This window comes from Babylonia areolata, chromosome 29, assembly GCF_041734735.1.
Source record: "Babylonia areolata isolate BAREFJ2019XMU chromosome 29, ASM4173473v1, whole genome shotgun sequence".
NCBI classification, from domain to species: domain Eukaryota; kingdom Metazoa; phylum Mollusca; class Gastropoda; order Neogastropoda; family Buccinidae; genus Babylonia; species Babylonia areolata.
Window position 1 is genome coordinate 2,774,632 of NC_134904.1, and position 22,622 is coordinate 2,797,253.

The window sequence follows — 22,622 nt, forward strand, 5'->3', positions numbered from 1 at the left end:
CCTTGGTCAGCGACCAAGCTTTAAAATGCTTTAAAAACACCCAGTCATTTGCACAACAGTCTGCCTATCTGGGTAGTGCTGACTGACAGCTGACTTCATCATTCATTTCCTGTGTCAGTCAGTCAGACTTCAGTCATGCACACACATGTATATTGAGAGACAGACACAGATACTTAAGTTCGAGAACGTATGCAATATATATATATATATATATACACACACATACACACACACACACACACACAGAAAGAGAGAGAGAGAGATGTAGCCGGGTTAACTACAATCTTTGTTGGGCCAACTTAGCAGACAACTTTTGTGACTCACTGAAGGTTACTGAGGAAGTTGGTAAATCGGTCACAAGTTATCTCCCTTTACAGGGAGCCGTATGATTTTTCATCAATTTGTCAAATCATAAACACTTCCTAATAGATGAGATAATAGTTTTTATGTTATTGGACTTCAGGAAGATCATACTTTTTAGCTTTAATGATATCACTGGGCCGGAAAGCCGATAACTCTTTTAAAACAATATTTATGTGAATGAATTTTGGTGCGATCTTTGAAATCCACTCAGTTATACAAAATACCTTAGTTTTCTATAAATCAATATAGTTGCTGTGGAGTTTAGATTGTGCATTAAAATGTAAATGATTAAGCTTTCTTCTCGTGTATCGCTTTCCATGTACACCTAAGTTACAGGCATGCGATGGTACGAAATGTCTGACAGTATATCGGCCCCACAAAACTATCTCTTCTTCAAACCGTTGGAATTCGTCAGTGCCAATCTGAGCAAAATATGTTTTTATAATACCTAGACATTTTTATAGCATGTTTTGCAGATGTTTGCATTTCTGTTATCAATCTGATTCATATCATACATATATAACTGGGTTGTAGTTGGTTTAAATGAAGTATTTCATTGCTGATCACTAGTGCCAAAAGCACCACCAAGCGGTGCCGACACAGGAGCTGTCCGCTGAGTTTTCTCTTGAATTTTGACATAAAAAAATCTTTACTCTAGAAGCAGATTTTATAGATAATTTTTATATGGTTGGAAATTGAGGATTTGTAGTTATTTAACTGTTACAATTACAACTGTTACAATTATATTACATATTGTGTTGCATTGACTGTCCTAATGTACAGAAATGATACATGAACTCGTTAAAAGCTCGTTCATTCAGTGGCTCTTTTTGGTTACAGTTTTTAACACATTATTTTTTTAGAAAATGGTTTAGCTTAAGAAAATGCTCGTCTCTTGCAGTTTTGTGTGATATGTATTATGTCTATGTTAGTTCCCCGAGCCGAAAGTCAGAGGTTGCTAAATATGGTCAAACAAATAATATATATGATTATCTATTTAACTTATGTATCCTGCTATCTGTTATCTATTGTTACACCAGACATCCTTGTATATAGTATTATTTTGTTCTACCTGTAAAATCCATTCACAATTTCATCAAGTTTCATCCCTCTATACGTGTGGATAAAAACTAACCCCCAAAACAGGGTACAGCACTAGCTGATGGAAGCAATCCATGCCTCCCACCCTTACATAAACACACAGAGAGAAAATCACACCTGCTACGAGCCAACACTTTTGACAGTTCTCTGAAGTGGTTACACCTGCCCACTCACCCTGCCCCCCTGGGTACAGGGTTCGGAAAGCTTTGCCCAGATTCTCTGCTTGAATCCTGCCAGCCGGAGTGAGCTCCCCTCCCCACTTCAGAATCAACAGCAGCGAGGGATCCTTTGGCGTATCGTCTGCAACTGCCACAGCCATCAATCTAAATATGTACTATTGTTGGAACATAATCGTTATGTTGTTGCAGAGCTTAATTGTTTTAACACAAATATTAAAAGCCCTAGAAATAGTGTAGACCCTCCTGCCACTTCAACATGTTATATTGGATAGGTGAGCTACCTTTATATGTATAGTATTGTATCACTATATAGATCTATAGAGACCTATTGTCTGGGAAGAGTCCCGGTTAGAAGTCACTTTAGATAAAAACGTAAAGATCTTTAGTGCCAGAAGTCAGAATTGTTCTGCAACTGTCAGTGGAGAACAGTCTGTGTGATTGTTGGAACCTTCAGCTGTGCTAGATTCGTTCTAGTATGGATCAGTTTTGTTGTATTCTATGTATGTTCTAGCTTTAGACTCCTGAAACGGGGGAGTGACAAGTTAGGTGTATTTATTAGCACAATAATCCCAGTAAAAATCCTTGAGGAAGGATTTAGGATTCCGAGTGGGCAAGAATTCGTCTGTCCTGTCAGTTACGTGTGTTGAGGTGGCAGGCTACTCTGGGCCGGGCTGTGGGCTGTGCATTCTGGAGACTCCAGGGTTCATTTTCTGTGCCCCATCTTATACCCCATTTCCACTTACCATTTCCCTTACACCCCTGCTCCTCCCCATTCTGGCATCTACGCCTATAAAGTGAATGGCCAGACTGTGCGTCAGCTGTGGGGTAGGCTTCGGACAGGCTTTATTGTATTACATTGAGAAGGAACTTGACATCACGATTTTATTGTGGACGTTATCCTGGTGAAAGAAAAGTTTTATTATTTGTATTTCCCTGGACGGTTCGAGGAGGAACCTGACGGAAGGATATGAATGAATTTAGTGACCTACATAAGGGTCAAATGACTTGGTTGAGCGAATGTGTATAAATGTGTGTTAGAGTAGATGTATGATTGAGAGTGCAAGGTGCGTTGGAGTAAATATTAAAATTTGATGTTACGGGTGAATGAATAAATGTTTATATGACCGGTCATTAAGCCCGTGTTGTTGTTGATATTTTGTATGTACGTCCATATCTATGTTCAGGGCTAATGGGGCATATCTTATCTAATATTGCCTATTTCTTTTCTTGACTGTCCATCTCTAACTCCATAGGGTTCTTCTCTTCTCACCACTTTAAACTTCGTCTGTCCCCTCCAAACTATCCCCTGCTCATAGAATCAGCGTTTCTGACAGCAACACCACGATCATTCCACATTAAAACATCTTCCGCTCAGCCAATCAAGGTTCCTGGTTCATAGTGGCTATTTTGTAAAAATGCTTCAGCAGGAAATACAAATTTATTTAAAACCTATACATACACAACTTTACATAAAGGTTCCAAACATCACAAGGCATTTCCAAGAGCACACTGTTGCACACTACAATATCAATCATTTTAGTAATTCATCACAGAGGACTTTTCTGGTAAGCTATGTCAGGACTCTTACCTGTAATCTGTGCATCATTGTAGAAACACACACACACACAAACATACCCAGGTACCGCAGATCAATAGATATTTCAAAGTGTGTAACATTGTTTTTCAAGACCTAAGTATTTGTGTGTCTTCTACCCTATGGGTAAATACAGAAAGGAATTCCTCTGAGCTCTGACCTCCGTATCTTGTGGTGAAAACCTGTTGCTTGATCTTTTGATTATATTTTATTTTTGTGAACAGTTTATGCCAATCTCACAAATCACACACACACAAACACACACAATTATTACATATTACCATCCCATTGTGTATTCCTAAGACAACACATCTGAAAAGCAGAATGTTTACTAAGAACTGATAGATACTACTACTACTACTACTACTACCAGTAACAGAAATAACTATAAAATCAAGAAGAGTATAGTATATTAAAAAAATTACAGCAACTTTAATATCATGCTTTATTCCTCAAAGTCCATGCTACTTTGACTGTAACATCAACAGCATGCAAGTTTCTCTCACACACACAGACACACAAAAACAGATTCACACTCTCAGTCCTATGTTACAAAAAACAAACAAACAAAAACAACAACAAAAAAAACCCACCAAAAACCCAAACAACTTATCCGTGCATTCCTTAAGATACAGAGAGGTACCTCCATCAACAAGTCACTTGATATGTTTGAACAATAAAGAATGGCAACTCTCCATTTACAAGGTACACAATCTTCAAGTCAATGCTACCTCAAAAAAGCAGACATTCAGTTTGCTAGTACAAATCTACTTTTATGGATGTCAAGGTATTTGTGTGTGGTGTGGTGTGGCGGGTGGCATGTGGCATGTGTGTGTGTGCGTGTGTGTGTGCATGTGTGTGTGTGTGTGTGTGTGTGTGTGTGTGCATGTGTGTGTGTGTGTGTGTGTGTGTGTGTGTGTGCATGCTTTGTCATTGAAACATTCCATGTAGTGCCCTGTGTTATTTATTCCCCCCCCCCCCAATCCCCCATACTGATGTTAAATATCAGCGCTCTGGGCCCTGTGCTAAGGAGGCAGAGCGCATTATAAATACCCATTGATATCATTACAATGACAAAAACCACACCTCACAAAACATACTGGTTTCAGTCATTGATCAGTAGGTAACTATGTATAAATGCACAGGTTTTACATGTTAGAATGCTGGATTAGCAATGCATGTTATTCTTTCTGTTTCTGTTGTTTGAGTTAGTCTTTGACGATGACTGAAGCCACCTAAATTAAAAAAATGAAAATCAAAAACAAACAAACAAATAAACAACAACAACAACACACACACACACTCAAAAAGGAAAAACAACAACAACCCACCCTCTTTCCAAACACAGCAAAACTTCAGTAGCAGTAATGATCAACATCAAACTGAAAGAAACAGAAGAAAGACAAAAGAAAAACAACAACAACAACAACAAAGGTCAAAAGCCGGCCAAGACTTATGCTGCACTGACTGCCATCATCATTCTTTGAGCAAGGCGAAGGCTCATACTTCAACTGTACCTTGCGGTTTATGCCTGTAAATTTATACCTGAAGGACACACCCCACGCCATACACACACACACACACACACACACATATGCACAGAAAGAGAGAGACACACACAGAGATACAGTGGAGAGAGAAAGTGAGAGAGAGTGGCAGAGGCAGACAGTAGGTATAAGAAATTCTCAAAGGAAATACACATACCACTTTGGGGTAGAAATTAAAAACAAAAAATACAACAAAATATATATGACAGGTGCAATCAGCAAAATGATTTAAGAATGGGACTTTCAATATAAACAACAAGAACAAAAATTCATGAATACAAATCACAAATGATCACAACAGAATATGATGCCCAGTGAAAAAAAAAAAAAAAAAAAAAAAAAAAAAAAACTTGTGCAAGAGAGCAAGGGAGGGACAGAAGAAAAGAGGGAAGAAGTATCTGTACACTTAAAATAAAGAAAGAAAGAAAAGACATCCTGAAAAGACTCAACTGTTGTCATTGAATTTTTATGTTTGTTGTTTCCGCATCTGCATTAAAAAACCCCAAACCTATACCAAACTGAAGGAACAAAAAAAAAGTGACAAAGCAGTACAAAATAAGCATACAGTGACACACAGCAGCAAGCAGGCACCTGGCAAAATGCATACAGAACAGTACACCTGCTACCGATTCATGAAAGACGTCCCTGCCAAAGGTTTGGGCTCCTGTTGTGTCGGCAAACATTCAAACAGGTTCTCCACTGCCCAGCAGATCCCACATGGCACCAGATTCACACAAACATTCTCACTTTGGAGGCGCTCACACAGTCTGGCTCTGCATCTGGGTGATTAACACATTTCTGACCACGTAAATCCACTGAATTGCTACCCCTGGGCCAAGTAATTGGTTGTATCGCATAAAATCTGCGCAAAGCCATAATTATGAACATATTCTCAAACACTGCCTTCACAGGAAGTTCAGAGAATAGTTTTCTCCTGACACTCTTGCTTGGCATTCATTTGAAGTTTCTGGCAACAGCCAAAACCAAAAGCAGTAATCACAACTGACAATTTATCAGCTGCAGTCCACGGCTGGAACTGCGTGGGACTATTTGGCAGCCACAGTCAGAAACGTGTAATGTTGTAAGTCAGTCCTGAGTACACAACGAATCAGAACAGTTACTACTGAACACCACTGCTTGCAATGGGACTGCAGTAGTCACATCTGTTTGTCTTCTTCTTCTTCGTTTGTGGGGTGCAACTCCCACCTTCACTCGTATCTACATGAGTGGGGCTTTTACCTGTATGACCATTTCTACCCCACCATGTAGGCAGCCATATTCTGTTTTGGGGGGTGTGCATGCTGGGTATGTTCTTGTTTCCCACCAAACACCAACATGGACTAGAGGATCTTTAATGTGCGTATTTGATCTTCTGCTTGCGTATACACACAAAGGGGGTTCAGACACAAGCAGGTGTGCACGTAACATTCATTAAGTTGACCTTGGAGATCAGGAAAAATTTCCACCCTTTACCCACCAGGTGCCCTTACCGAGATTCGAACCTGGGACACTCAGAGTGAAAGTCCAACCGTTTAACCACTTGGCTACTGCACCCGTCATCTGTTTGTTTTGGGGGATTCCAGAAAAAAAATGCCACTGAAACAATGTGAAGACAGGGATACAAAAAAGGATTCCCAATTACAGAGCCTCCTGAACAGTATACATCACTGCTAGACATGATACCAGATGACAAGGGTGACGCTTCCTGAGTAAATCATGTAACAGCATTAGTTTGGGCAACACAACTCTCCGGGGAATACAAAAGAAGGGGGTTGTGCTGAGGAAGACTCAAACCCACCCAACTGAGATGTCTGCTTGTGGCATTCTTCTTCGGTCAAGTATTTCAGCTGTATTTTGCGGTTGATGCCAGAAAAGCTCCCATACCTGCAGCCAGCACCTTCCCCCACTGTTACACCTCACCACACAACCACACCTGCTGTTCATGTGGACATTATAAGCAGGGTCCATTCTCTACAAACCTGAACAAGCCTGTGCACCCTTCTATCAGGATGAAAGCACATATCAAGGACATTCCCACACACAGAGACTTGAAATAAGCAAGAGGCAAAGCTTCCATGACTCACATGAGATTCTGCTTTAATAAGAATTTCTGTACAGGTGAAAAAAAAAAAAAAAAAAAAAAGCGAGCGAGAGAAAGTAAAAAGTGGTTTGGTCATTGTTGCATTTGTGGAGTGGAACAGGTGCATCTATATAAAAAATATTCATATTTGCAACTGGTTGCAGAACCATGGAGAATGAAAGGGCTAGAACATATATTTATTATGTTAATGCTCAAACACAAAATGAACCTGCTTTGTGCCAGAGAACATCACAAATAAGTCCTCTACCTTTTGAGTTCTGTACTCTAGAATAATGTATCGGAAAAAAGCAACAAAAACTGGCACAAAAGCTATGAGATAAAGAGAATAAAGTGAACATTTTTTTTTCTTTTCAGGAAAATTACTGACAATTCTGAATCTGGGTTTATTTTCCTATCATTTTGATAGCAGAGAAGTATACAGGCATTTTAAAGTGGACATAACCATTTCTGTGCTTACAAAAAAAAAGAGTCAGTTTCTACCTCTAAAGATTGACATCCAAAAGGAAAACAAACAAAACACAGAAATGATATGCTTGTTGTCAATTTAAAACTGTAAACAGTTTATAGGTTTATGATAACAATCACAACTCAGACAGACAGATAAGAAATAAAGGGGAGAGAATAATACCCTCCAACCCCTTCCCAATCACGCTCTAATTCAACTCCAATATACCAAGAGACCAACAAACTGCACAGGGCTTTTCTGGATTGACTCCCAATATCCCACCCTCCTCAGCTTCCACCCCCCACACCCCAACTCTCACAAATCCTGACTTGTACAGTGTTATACATCAGGGTCAGACCTTCCACACCCACTCTATGTGTGTACAGTGCTCCACACCCACTCTATGTACAGTGCTCCAGACCCACTCTATGTGTGTACAGTGCTCCACGCCCACTCTGTGTGTACAGTGCTCCACACCCACTGTGTGTACAGTGCTCCACACCCACTCTGTGTGTACAGTGCTCCACACCCACTCTATGTGTGTACAGTGCTCCACACCCACTCTATGTGTGTACAGTGCTCCACACCCACTCTATGTGTGTACAGTGCTCCACACCCACTCTATGTACAGTGCTCCACACCCACTCTATGTGTGTACAGTGCTCCACGCCCACTCTATGTACAGTGCTCCACACCCACTCTATGTGTGTACAGTGCTCCACACCCACTCTATGTGTGTACAGTGCTCCACACCCACTCTATGTACAGTGCTCCACACCCACTCTATGTGTGTACAGTGCTCCACACCCACTCTATGTACAGTGCTCCACACCCACTCTATGTACAGCCCTCCACACCCACTCTATGTGTGTACAGTGCTCCACACCCACTCTATGTACAGTGCTCCACACCCACTCTATGTACAGTGCTCCACACCTACTCTATGTACAGTGCTCCACACCCACTCTATGTGTGTACAGTGCTCCACACCCACTCTATGTGTGTACAGTGCTCCACACCCACTCTATGTACAGTGCTCCACACCCACTCTATGTACAGCCCTCCACACCCACTCTATGTGTGTACAGTGCTCCACACCCACTCTATGTACAGTGCTCCACACCCACTCTATGTACAGCCCTCCACACCCACTCTATGTACAGTGCTCCACACCCACTCTATGTACAGCCCTCCACACCCACTCTATGTACAGTGCTCCACACCCACTCTATGTACAGCCCTCCACACCCACTCTATGTACAGTGCTCCACACCCACTCTATGTACAGCCCTCCACACCCACTCTATGTGTGTACAGTGCTCCACACCCACTCTATGTACAGTGCTCCACACCTACTCTATGTACAGTGCTCCACACCCACTCTATGTGTGTACAGTGCTCCACACCCACTCTATGTGTGTACAGTGCTCCACACCCACTCTGTGTGTGTACAGTGCTCCACACCCACTCTATGTGTGTACAGTGCTCCACACCCACTCTATGTGTGTACAGTGCTCCACACCCACTCTATGTGTGTACAGTGCTCCACACCCACTCTGTGTGTGTACAGTGCTCCACACACTATGTACAGTGCTCCACACCCACTCTATGTACAGTGCTCCACACCCACTCTATGTACAGTGCTCCACACCCACTCTATGTGTGTACAGTGCTCCACACCCACTCTGTGTGTGTACAGTGCTCCACACCCACTCTGTGTGTGTACAGTGCTCCACACCCACTCTATGTGTGTACAGTGCTCCACACCCACTCTATGTGTGTACAGTGCTCCACACCCACTCTATGTACAGTGCTCCACACCCACTCTGTGTGTGTACAGTGCTCCACACCCACTCTATGTGTGTACAGTGCTCCACACCCACTCTGTGTACAGTGCTCCACACCCACTCTGTGTGTGTACAGTGCTCCACACCCACTCTATGTGTGTACAGCCCTCCACACCCACTCTATGTACAGCCCTCCACACCCACTCTATGTACAGTGCTCCACACCCACTCTGTGTACAGTGCTCCACACCCACTCTATGTGTGTACAGTGCTCCACACCCACTCTGTGTACAGTGCTCCACACCCACTCTATGTGTGTACAGTGCTCCACACCCACTCTGTGTACAGTGCTCCACACCCACTCTATGTGTGTACAGTGCTCCACACCCACTCTATGTACAGCCCTCCACACCGACTCTATGTACAGTGCTGTGTCAAGGTCAGACCCTCTATCACCCACTCTCTCAGTTTCAGTTTCAATTTCTCAATGAGGCAACACTGCGTTTGGACAAATCCATATATGCTGCACCACATCTGCTAGGCAGATGATTGACCAGCATCATAACCCAACCCACTTAGTCAGGCCTTGAGTGCATGCATATATATTTATTTACTTATCAAAGTGGATTTCTACAACAGAATTTTGCCAGAGGATAACATTCTTGTTGCCTTGGGTTCCTTTTCAGTGAGCCCTCAGTTTATGCTCAGTCCGATTTTCCAGGGCGAGAGCGGGATTCAAACCCAGACTCTCACAGACTCTCTGAGTGGGCAGATGAGCGTCTTAACCTTTCTGCCACGTTCCTCCTTACAGGTGTCAGACCCTCCACACCCACTCTCTGTACAGTGCTGTTAGACCATCTACATTCCTTCTCTGCCAAGTCCCGACTTGCACAGTGCCCTACATCAAAGTCAGCCCTTTTACAACTGCTCTGCCTAAATTCTGACTTGTACAGTGCCAAATATCACTCCCACCTCACCCCCTCCATCCACCCACCCCAAGTCCTGCTGATGACCCCACTCACATTTCCAGCACCAGCTTCATCTGCTGCAGCTTGGTCTTCTTGTCGAGCAGCTCAGGATCCTCCAGCAGGTCAGAGTCCAGCAGGCGTCGCACAATGTCCAGCACCTCCTGCAGCTGACTAGGGTGCTTCAGCTTGAGGTTCTTCTGCTTCTTGCCCCCGTGTCGCTCAAACAGCTCAAAGAACCTGCAACGCGCAGCACATGCCTGGATTTGCAAGGCAAGCAGATAACATAATGCAACGGGTAATTTTTCTTGTCTTTAAACTTAAAGATGTTGGTGCCCGAACGACATCTGCAGATATCAAAGATAGGTGAAGGGTGAAACTTACAGAAATCTTTCTTGATCTGCAAGTTTATGTCTGTAAACTTAGGGTAACTCGTTCTCAAGAGGCAAACTTAATGTCTGTAAACTGACAGAAATCTTTCTTGATGCAACATTCGTGTCTGTAAATTCTACAGATATCTTTTTTGAGCTGCAATACTCTTGTCTGTAAATTCACAGGTATCTTTCTTAGGATGCAACATTAGTAACTGTAAAGTATCAGAATCTTCATCAAGATGCAACTTCATGAGATGTCCATAAACTCACATTCCTGAAGATGCAACTTTCATGTCTGTAAACTCATATAAACCTTTTTAAAAATGCAACACTGATGACTGATGAGTGTAAACTTACATAAATCTTTCTCAAGATGAAAGTTTATTGTTTCATGTATGTAAACTCACAATAACCTTTCTAAAGATGCAACATGTACCATGTGTAAACACAGAGATCTGTCTTTTTATGTGCATCACTATTAAACATATAAACATATACAGTGCGATGTACTTTTTTTTAATGACATAACCATTCATTTTATAATATGGACATGGTTAGAAAATTACATCATTTTAAAGGTACTGGTGTAACATTACATCAAAAAATTGTTATATCAATTTATTTTAATTTTATTTTGCATGTAAAAAAAGAGTATCCGACAGCAGCCTCTGCCATATTAATCAGTGCTGAAACATGCTTACGCTCACCCACCACCACTTCTAAAGGGCCAAAGCCTTTGTGAACAGAACATCTGAGTCCCTCACAAGCTTGGTTCACTGGTTGCGTCTGATATGATTCTCTGGGTGCTTGGGGTTCAAATCCCGCTTATTAGCCACAAACACAGCACTGAGGCATGAGTCATAGCAGTACAGCAGGTCTAGCCCTGCACAGAACTGTGGGTGAGGTGTCACCGCAGTCACCAGAAGCTACCAACGGGACTGCTGGCAGGACAGACACAAGCAAACACACACACAGATTCAAATAAAACACATACTGCTCAACTCACAGCTTGTTCTTAACCTCCATCTTCAACTTCTGCTTCGGGGTGCGGTCTCCATGACGAACCAAAGCCACAACGCATCGCAGCTCCATCCTTTAAAGAAAACATGCACATGTTACAAACCTTTAAAAAAAACAACCACAAGCACACTGAATAAACCCTTTCAGAAATACATACACACAGAATGACTCCTTTACAAAATCCATTTGCATAAATTAAAGTTCGGTCCCACTAAATTTTGGAAAAAATTGAACTTTATACATACATAAGCTGCACCGGTTTATAAGCCGCACTTATTTCTGGTACCGGAACACATACTGATACTACAGAAAAGCTGTCGATACTGTAGATTATGAAATAAACACAAGTGGGAACAACACAAAGAAAAGCAGGTGAAAATACTGCTATTGCCACCAAAAAAACAAAAAAAAAAAAAAAACAAAAAAAAACACAACGAAAATAAGATCCATAATTTAGGGATAGTCACATTTATTCAACGTCATCCTGCTCACTGAATCCACTAAAATCTTCGTCTTCAGTGTCTGAGTTGAAGAGAACCAGCACAGCTTCCTCCGCCATCTTGTCACTGACTTCAGCCTCGCTTTCACTTCATGAACATGAAGGTGGAGGTCACTGCTGGTTCGTTGCTTGCACTGTCGTCTGCTAGGTCGATCGCCTTCAATTTGAAGGCTTCATCATAGGCATAATGTCGCGTTTTCGGCATGATGAGGGTGTACGCTTGAGCAGAGTAGAACTTAATGCTGATCTGAAGGCTTTAATGTGTGTGGATTTGATTTATAAAACGTGAACAGTTAGCACACTATCCTGAAGCTCATCCAAAAATTCATGGACAGAAATCATGATTTTGGTGAGTTGAAGGGCAGCTAAGAATAGACAAGAACGTGACACTCCCGGGATCGTTAAAATCCGCAAATAAGCCGCATCACTGTATAAGCCGCAGAGGTTGAAGCTGGGGTAAAAAGTTGCGGCTTATAGACCGAACTTTACGGTATGTATATAATGATATCCTTAAAAAACATACATATATAATATCTTTTGAGAAATGCATACACATATAATAAAACCCTAAGGAAATGCATGCATGTTTTTAATTCTTTGGAAAATGCACACACACACACACAGATTAAATCCTTTAGGAAACACATACATTTATAATAAATCCTTTTGGTAAAACATACACATGTGAGAAAAGTCAACCCACCAAATACACTTCCGTCCACCTACAAAGAGTTATGAAATAAACATAAAACACACCTAAAAAATCTAAGTGTGCATACCAGCATAATTATGTGTTTTCATGAGAACAAACACACACACACACATGTTTGTATGTGCAGATGCACACAAAAAGCAAACATGGAAGAATAATGTCGATGTGCGTGTACATACACCCCTACACATCCCCAAGAGAGACTCACATCTGCCCTGAAGTGGTGGGCACAACAGGGTCATCTTCAGGTGCTGGTCCCAGGGGGTAGGGGATGTGGAGAGTGGGACACACCGCCCTCAGAATCAGAGTGCTGACCAACAACAAAAACCACTGACATCAACACATCAGGAACATTTCTAGGGTTAGTCAAATCGAACCATGATTTCACTTCTGCCAAGTAGTGCCACACTGACAGGGCATTTCTGGGGTGAGTCAAACTGAACCATGATTTCACTTCTGCCAAGTAGTGCCACACTGACAGAACATTTTTGGGGTGAGTCAAATCAAACCATGATTTCACTTCTGCCAAGTAGTACCACACTGACAGGGCATTTCTGGGGTGAGTCAAACTGAACCATGATTTCACTTCTGCCAAGTAGTGCTACACTGACAGGGCATTTCTGGGGTGAGTCAAACTGAACCATGATTTCACTTCTGCCAAGTAGTACCACACTGACAGGGCATTTCTGGGGTGAGTCAAACTGAACCATGATTTCACTTCTGCCAAGTAGTACCACACTGACAGGGCATTTCTGGGGTGAGTCAAACTGAACCATGATTTCACTTCTGCCAAGTAGTGCCACACTGACAGGGCATTTCTGGGGTGAGTCAAACTGAACCATGATTTCACTTCTGCCAAGTAGTACCACACTGACAGGGCATTTCTGGGGTGAGTCAAACTGAACCATGATTTCACTTCTGCCAAGTAGTGCCACACTGACAGGGCATTTCTGGGGTGAGTCAAACTGAACCATGATTTCACTTCTGCCAAGTAGTACCACACTGACAGGGCATTTCTGGGGTGAGTCAAACTGAACCATGATTTCACTTCTGCCAAGTAGTGCTACACTGACAGAACATTTTTGGGGTGAGTCGAATCAAACCATGATTTCACTTCTGCCAAGTAGTGCTACACTGACAGAACATTTTTGGGGTGAGTCAAATCAAACCATGATTTCACTTCTGCCAAGCAGTGCCACACTGACAGAACATTTTTGGGGTGAGTCAAATCAAACCATGATTTCACTTCTGCCAAGTAGTGCTACACTGACAGAACATTTTTGGGGTGAGTCAAATCAAACCATGATTTCACTTCTGCCAAGTAGTGCTACACTGACAGAACATTTTTGGGGTGAGTCAAATCAAACCATGATTTCACTTCTGCCAAGTAGTGCTACACTGACAGAACATTTTTGGGGTGAGTCAAATCAAACCATGATTTCACTTCTGCCAAGCAGTGCCACACTGACAGGGCATTTCTGGGGTGAGTCAAACTGAACCATGATTTCACTTCTGCCAAGTAGTGCCACACTGACAGAAAGTCAGCTTTTACTGAGACTATGAAAAAGGTTAAAACATCTAGTAAACAACAATCTGAGAGAGACGGGGGAGAGAAAAAAAGAGACAGAAACAGAGACAAAAGAAACAGAGACAAAGACATATGACAGAAACAAAGACAAGAGAGACTGAGGAGAGAGAGAGAGGCAGACAGAGATAAAGTCTGACAGAAAGAATGGGGGAGAGACAGACAGAGGCAGAGAGAGATAAAGACAAGAGAGATACAGAAGCAGACAAAGACAGAGAGAGAACAAGAAATGGACAAACAAAAGAACCCCAAAATGGAGGGGTCAGACAGAAAGACAAAGCAAGAATTCAGCACAGGCATGAAGTCTTTCTAATGAGACAATAAACCAAGATCTTATGTGCAGTGTGCACTCAGCAAAATGTAAAGCCCATGGCTACAAAGGGGTTGTACATGGCAAAATTCTACAGAAAAATCCATTTTGACAGTACAACAAATATACCCGCAGACAAAAAAAATAAAGAAAAAATAAAGTGGTACTGCACTGTGTGGTAAAGCATTCCTACTGGAGAGAGCAGTCTGAACTTTGCACAGAGAAATCTATTTTGACAAAAATTAATACAATTTAGAACAACACAATACAATACAAAGCTCAGACAGACAGCAGCTCACCCCAGAATGCGAGCACAGTCGTCGTAGTACTTGCTGGAGGTCTTCACAAAGCTGAACCCATTCACGTCGCACACATAGCACTTCCCATTGGCCCTCAGCAGATCAAACCCACACACGTTTTGCTGTCAACAGTCAACACAGGATTTTATCTAGATATTCATTCATTTATTTACCCACACATGTTTTGCTGTCAACAGTCAACACATGATTTTATCTATTCATTCATTCATTTACGCACACACATTTTGCTGTCAACAGTCAACGCATGATTTTATCTATACTTTCATTTATTTATCTATGTATCTATCTTTGTTTCCTGCACAATTACAGCCCAGCCAGCCATGCAGGGCCATTCCAGGTCTGAAAAACTAAAGCTATCCAGTAGAACCTGAAAAATAAACACCCCAAAAAACGACCCCTAACCACATCCACATCCACACCTGGAAAATAAAATAAAATACGTACCTGGACAAGAAAATCAAGCCCAAGTACAGTGATATTTTAAGAGTTTAGGAGGTTGCCGTGGCAGAATCAATCAGGCGTTGGACTTACGATCCAGCAGTCACCAGTGGTCAGGGTTCATCCAAACGACTAGCAACCAGACCACCATTCAAGGTCCAGTGGAAAGGAAAGGAAAAATCCTGGTCCATATATGGGATCTGAACCCATGGACACTCGCTTCCTGGTCAGGTATGTTACCACAGGGCCTCTACCCTAACAGACACCAGCACAACAAACTTCTCCAAACTCTGGCCACCTAATCAGCATGCCAAACACACAAGCCGAAAGTTGTGACAATAACAACAGAAATATCAATAATAAAAATAATCATAATATTCATAATAATAAATAATAATGTTGTTGTAAGGTTCAGTCATTACATCCATATGCACACTGTTTGGACTTATAAACATTTTATTCTTTTCAAATATAGGCTACAGTAAAGAGAGGTCTATAACAATAAGAGTCTGAGTGAAGTGCTATAAGCCATTTACGCATGCAAGGGAAGGGGAGAAAGAATCAGAGACAAAGAGAGAAGTGTTACAGCAAGGAAAAAGGTTGGTTGTTTACGTAAATTCCTTGACTGATGGTGCCAGAGTTACTCTTAGGATTGCTGCAATACTTGTACCGGCCAAACTCCACAGCTAGCAGTACAACAAAACTAGATCACCACAAATGTGTGTGCAGACTTACGCCGAAGGCCCAGACGACTTTGCGAGCGATGAGTTTCTCCTTGGCGGACAGGAGGACGGGGTAGCGCACCTCCTTTCCATTGGCATCCCTCTCCACCTTCCCGTCCAGGCAGGGCGACTTGCGAGCCTCTGCATGCTGGTAGTCTGAACCCACTGTGTAGATCTGACACATGACACACACTCTCTGTGTAGATCTGACATGCCACACACTCTCTGTGTAGATCTGACACATGCCACACACTCTCCTTATAGATCTGACATGCCACACACTCTCTGTGTAGACCTGACACATGCCATACACTCACTGTGTAGATCTGACACACACCACACACTCACTGACTGATGGTACTCAGACTTAATCATGTTAACATAGAAGCCATATTCATAATCTTTAAGTGTGAATTCTGTCATATTTCAGACCATACCCTGACTGTGTGTAAAGTTGATGTCAACTTTCAAAATTCCGTCAGAAACCTGGGTGCATATTTTGATTCAGCTCTGCCCATGCATGACTATGTCAGTAACTTTCGTAAAACTGAAAACTCCTAAGTGAGAAAAGTCTGTACCATTTGAATGTATCTGAATGTTAAAGCAACTACTCAGCTTGTCTGTTCCTTGATCCTGAGTCGCATTGACAACTACAATTAATTCCTTGCTGGTTTGTCTTCTGGTTTGATCTCATGCCTTCAGATGATCTTGAACAATGTTGCAAGAGTTATTTTTATTTAAAAAAAATAGATTATGTTACCCCTCTCTTACATCAACCTCAGTGGTTCCCCATCCAGTATAGAATTCTGTACAAAAATGGCTTTTTAGCTTATCATCACTTCAAAGATCTTTTCCCCAATTACTTAGTATCTTCTGTCCTTTACATTTACTCCACTATCATTCTCTCAGATATTCTGGAAAAAGGCTCCTTCAAAACCCCTAAGTCTCAATGTATTGTTTCATGTGAGGTGCTTAGAACCCACTACACAGCGAATTTGCATCATATAAGTGTTATGTTTATCATTATCATCATTATTATTGTATGGTACAGATTCCAACTGACATAGTACAAAACCAAAGACCTGGAATCGCTGGAAAGTTAAAACAAGTCATAGCTTGACTTCCTTTCTACATTTGTGTCTTTTATATTTTTTTTTAATTCAAATATAAATAAATTTTGTTTCAAACCAAAGACAGAGGATGTATATAACCCAAGCCTATCACACAACAGATTCTATGTAGCACATCAGCCTCTCAATGACCAGTACTGCTTTTTGTCAAAACAGATGTTTCTGTGTGAAATTTATGTTCTCCATGTTGAGACTGTGCCGCCAGTGTATCCATTTTTTTTTCTATCTGTAACTATTTGTTTTACTGTCAAAGTGGACTTTTCTACAGAATTTTGCGAGGGACAACCTTTCAGTTGCAACAGGACACACAGGACCTTGGTTTATCATCCTATCCATAAGACTAGCTAGCACCCAGACCATTACTCTAGGTCTAGTGAAAGGAGGAGTAAAAGTCCAGATCCAAAGGAGAATCGAACCCACACTACCTAGTCAGACACATTTCCAAACACACGGCCTGCAGTCCATCTCACCTTGACATCTGTCCCGTCTGTCTGCATGAAGTCTTCATAAAGGTATGATCCATTTGTTCTCACACTGCTGCTGTGTGGAGAATACACACTGCTGCGGTCTTTCACCTACACACACAGAGGTCTGTCAAATCTCCATCTTCTGACATTGTTCCGCACTCCTCCCAGTCAGGGAGCTCATGGTGCTTACTGTAAAAAGGTTATGCAAAGAAAAACGTCATGAATCAGGTTCACCAAACACAAGCATATGCATGCACACACACACACACACACAGTCACCAACAGAAGTTCAAGTAGGGAGAACTGTAGAGGTGTGTTTAGAGAGACTTTTTAAGCTGAAGTGGGGAATCCATGAGACGGAGTGAGATGGGTAGTTTGTTCCATACTGCTGGGCCAAGGGAGGAAAAGGAGTGTTGACCCTATGACTTTTTGTTTCCTTCAAGGAATTATTAACACTGTAGATTTAGCAACCAAGAGTACAGATCAAGAAAAAGTATAGATTGAAAGTAAGTCAGAAAGGTATGTGGGTTCAGTATGGTTTATGGCACTGAAACACATGGTTGCTAGTTTATAATCTATCTTGCAATCTACACCATTCCATGTATGTGCACTTAAAGTCACATGCCACGCTTCTTTCCTCCTCTGTAGGGGTGGTATTGCTATCATTAGGATCCAACCCAAATAGCTGATTCACTTCACACTGTTTGTAGGTCAGACAACTGTGAGGGCCTTGTCAAAGACTGGAAGCAAATCAGTCAGCAAACAAAATTCACTGCCCCTATGGCCATCAAAAGAAAAGGAGACCGTCCACTGTTTTCAAGAACAACCCCCACAACATCTTGATGTTTCGGAGCTGGCTGAAACACAACCACACACACACAGATATACATGCACACATGGACATGCAAGCCCTCACCCAAAAGGAAGAACCAAGGTAAAAAAAACAACAGTCAAATAATACATGCTTCCATACAAAAGTATATACATACACTTACACAAAAATCCATTTCACACATATTTATGTATCAGTACCCCCAAATAAAAAGAAGAAAAACATCGTAAAAAACAAACAAGGAATTCAGGTAACACACGTCCAAACTGACCCCACCTTCCGAAAGAGGTGTGTGCTTCCCCCGCCAGCAGACTGAGGGAAGTAGATGTAGACATTGTGATTCTCTGCATCAATGGGTTTCTCCACAAAAGGCTTAATGTACCGCTGACTGTTGATCTCTATGGAGTCGTCTGTTTCTTTCACCTCACCTGAAAAATGCCAAACAAGAATCCATTTTTCAATAAACATGATGAATGTTCAGACCTGATGTGCAAAAGCAATGAACATTTCTTAAACAGCCACAGCAGAAGAAGCCTGTATATTTCAGTATTTACTGATGTCAGTCTTTAAAGTCTATAATTATGAGTCATATATGGGAAAGAAGGGAATGGGACCTTTACATGTGAATGTGAGGGTGTGTATGGGTGTTGGCACGCCTCTGTGTGTGTGTGTGTGTGTGTGTGTGTGTGTGTGTGTGCGTGTGTGCGCGTGTGTGAGAGAGAGAGAGAGAGAGAGAGAGATAGAGAGAGATAGGAACTGAGAGGGAGAGTGGGATAAAAGGAGAAAGAGAGAGATAGAAACAGACAAAGAAAGAAAGAAAAAACGAATCAATGAACCTTTATTTTCCATTGGTGGAGACATCATGCAACTTACATTATCTATCATTGTTTTAATATGCAACCATATGCATATATGCATATAAAAAGACAAAAATCTAAGAGAAATAGCACTGCTAATGAATTCATAAAAAGAGCGTGAGTAATATGTTACTATGATAGAAGCTTCACACATAGACACTTAACAACAGGCACACAAATGCTTGCATGAATGCAAAAAATGAATGAATAAAGTGAGAGTTGTAAAAAAAACACACAAAAAAAACACATCAAACAAAAGCAAATGCAGCGAGAGACAGAGGCATCAAGGGACAGAGGTACAAAGGGATGTGGACAAACACAGATTACAGGGGGTGGGACCAGGGTTATGGGAGGGAGGTGAGAGGAAGGGGGGAGAGAGAGAGAGAGAGAGAGAGAGAGAGAGAGAGAGAGAGAGAGAGAGAGAGAGAGAGAGAGAAACAGAGCAAGACAGAGGGAAAGAGAGAGAGAATAAAAAGAGAGAGACAGACAGACAGAGGCACAGACAGGGACAGACAAGACATACAGATATGGAAGAGGGAAGGATTGTTGTTGTTTTTAATTCTAAAAAAGAAAGAAGAAAAAGGTGATGAAGAGTAGCTGTGTGGTGGTGGAGAGGACAGTTAACAATCACCAACCAGCAGGAAGTGAAGGATGTGAAAGCAGATGTGATCAGAGAGAGAGAGAGAAAGAGAAAGAGAGTGAGAGAGAGTGAAGAGACAGAGACATAGAGAGAGAGATAGAGACAGACAGACCGACAGAGAGAGAGAGAGAGAGAGAGAGAGAGAGAGACCGACCGACAGACAGACAGACAGAGAGAGAGAGAGAGTGAAGAGACAGAGGCACAGAGAGAGAGACAGAGACAGACAGACAGATACAGAGAGACAGACAGAGAGACAGAGAGAGAGAGAGAGAGAGAGAGAAACTCTAAATGGTTTAATGACCACGGACACAAGTCAGTGAGGGTGGTTACAAGTTCATAATAACAACATAATTATGATTTCAAAGAGAGAGCGAGAGAGTGGGGAAGAACAGATCATACAACAGGTACATGAACACACACTAGACATCGCTAGACACCGATTAAAGTGTGTAGAAAAGCAGACAAAAACACTAGTCAGCCAGTCTGTGTGTTTGGGAAACACATACAGTTAGGGTCAGGCAGTCTGTGTGTTGGGGAAACACATACAGTTAGGGTCAGCCAGTCTGTGTGTTGAGAAAACACATAGAGTTAGGGTCAGGCAGTCTGTGTGTTGAGGAAACACATAGAGTTAGGGTCAGGCAGTCTGTGTGTTGAGGAAACACATAGAGTTAGGGTCAGGCAGTCTGTGTGTTGAGGAAACACATAGAGTTAGGGTCAGCCAGTCTGTGTGTTGGGGAAACACATAGGGTCAGCCAGTCTGTGTGTTGGGGAAACACATACAGTTCGAGTCAGACAGTCTGTGTGTTTGGGAAACACATACAGTTAGGGTCAGCCAACACATACAGTTTGGATCCTTCTCTCTGTTCAGCACTGTGTAGCGTGGGTGAGGAACGCTGTGCTCTGCCAAAACCCTGTACACTTCTGTCCTGAAATCAAAGGGGATCCAAACCTGATGCAGAAATAAATCAGTGTTCATAATATGTGACAACAAATGTGTAACTCAGCTTACATTATGAAGGACAAGAACAAGTGCGTAGTTCAGTTTACATTAAGTGTATAGCTCAGTTTACATTATGTAGAACACCAAGTGCATTATTCATCTTACATCATGTAAGACAAGTGTATATAATTTAGTTTGCATGATGTAGGACATCATGAGCATAACTCAGCTTCCATTATGGAGGACAAGTGTGTAACTCAGCTCACATTATGTAGGACAACAAGAATACAATTCAGCTTGTTATCCAGAACAGCAGGTTACAATTTAGCTCACATTACATAGGAAAAGTTCGTAATTTACCTCACATTATGAAGGACAACACGAATTCAATTCAACTTCCATTATGTGGGACAGCAAGTATGTAATTCAGATTATATTATGTAGCACAGGAGCACAATTTAGATTTCATCATGTAGGGCAGCAGTGTATAATTCAACTGAGATTATGTAGGACAACAAATCATGTCGTTAGGGACAGTCAGAATGACCCTGTGTGTGGCTGGGTATGGAGGTAGTCAGAATTAGCAGCAGTGCTATTGAGACGTCATGGTTGGCAGAGAAAAAAACACCACACACACAAAACAAACCCTCCCCAAACAGGCAGCAGTGTGACTGACCTAAGATAGCAGTGTGACTGACCTAGGACAGCAGCATGACAAACCTAGGACAGCAGCATGACTAACCTAGGACAGCAGCATGACTGACCTGGGGCAGCAGTGTGAGTAACCTAGGGCTGCAACGTGACTAACCTAGGGCAGCAGCATGACTGACCTAGGACAGCGTTCAGTGACTGACCTAGGACAGCATTCAGTGACTAACCTAGGACTGCGGTTAGTGACTAACCTGTCCTGAAGTATCTTCTGCATCTCCAGATCGTTGACGACGAAGGGCTGACGGAGGTTCTTGTAAGCGATGGCCTTGTCCAGTGGGAAGCCCTTGGAAAAGAAGGAGATAAGGGCGTTGACCAGTGGCCAGTCCTCCACAGGGTGGTTCAGGATCACCTCCTCGTCAAAGATGATGATCTGCAGGCGAGAGAAGTTCTCCAGCCGCTTGATGATCTCCTTCATGGAGCTGGAGTGGGCCTTCTTGGCCATGGCACAGATTCCCACCACAACCTTCTTCTCTGGGATGTCCTGAACACAGCATAGGATCAAGGTGAGGACTTTGTCACTTGTGTGTGTGTGTGTGTGTGTGTGTGCGCGCGTGTTGTTTGTTTGTGTGTTTGAATGTGTGTGTGTGTGTGTGTGTGTGTGCATGTGCATGCCTGACAATGTGCATGCATACCGGCATGTACATGTGTATACACATGTGTACAAGTGAGGAGATGCCTGTCCTCTTGATGTGTGACTGCACACTTGTTTTTGGTGTGAGTGCATTTGTACATACATGTGTGTGCATTGCTAGCAAACATACACATACCTGCACATAAACACACATTTCTTATAAACACACACACATTAACAAATGACAAAAACAAAACAGTATAAGCAATGTCCTTCTGATATTACTGTCTGCCTATTTGTGTTGTAGTGATTTATATGTTACATGACTTCCAAGTGTGTAACTAAGAAGTGTTACTTACATGTTACATGACTTCCAAGCCTGTAACTAAGTAGTGTCACTTACATGTCACAT

General features: G+C 42.1%; 1 protein-coding gene across 5 annotated transcripts in view; it reads right to left on the reverse strand.

The window, feature by feature from the left end:
- The window catches only part of LOC143302178 (inositol hexakisphosphate and diphosphoinositol-pentakisphosphate kinase 2-like), a 71,057-nt gene that overhangs the window by 45,490 nt on the left and 2,945 nt on the right, over positions 1-22,622 (reverse strand). For 3 of the 5 annotated variants that reach the window (XM_076616719.1, XM_076616718.1, XM_076616720.1), the window contains exons 2-12: positions 21,831-22,120; positions 20,832-20,914; positions 18,768-18,919; positions 17,663-17,767; positions 16,076-16,237; positions 14,882-15,003; positions 12,896-12,997; positions 11,463-11,549; positions 10,140-10,322; positions 6,583-6,668; positions 1,639-1,770 (exon numbers count right to left, since the gene is read on the reverse strand). In XM_076616719.1, the coding sequence (XP_076472834.1) occupies positions 1,639-1,770; positions 6,583-6,668; positions 10,140-10,322; positions 11,463-11,549; positions 12,896-12,997; positions 14,882-15,003; positions 16,076-16,237; positions 17,663-17,767; positions 18,768-18,919; positions 20,832-20,914; positions 21,831-22,120 (1,504 nt within the window). The remainder of the gene's footprint in view (positions 1-1,638; positions 1,771-6,582; positions 6,669-10,139; positions 10,323-11,462; positions 11,550-12,895; positions 12,998-14,881; positions 15,004-16,075; positions 16,238-17,662; positions 17,768-18,767; positions 18,920-20,831; positions 20,915-21,830; positions 22,121-22,622) is intronic. The other 2 variants (XM_076616721.1, XM_076616722.1) reach the window with 1 other exon arrangement.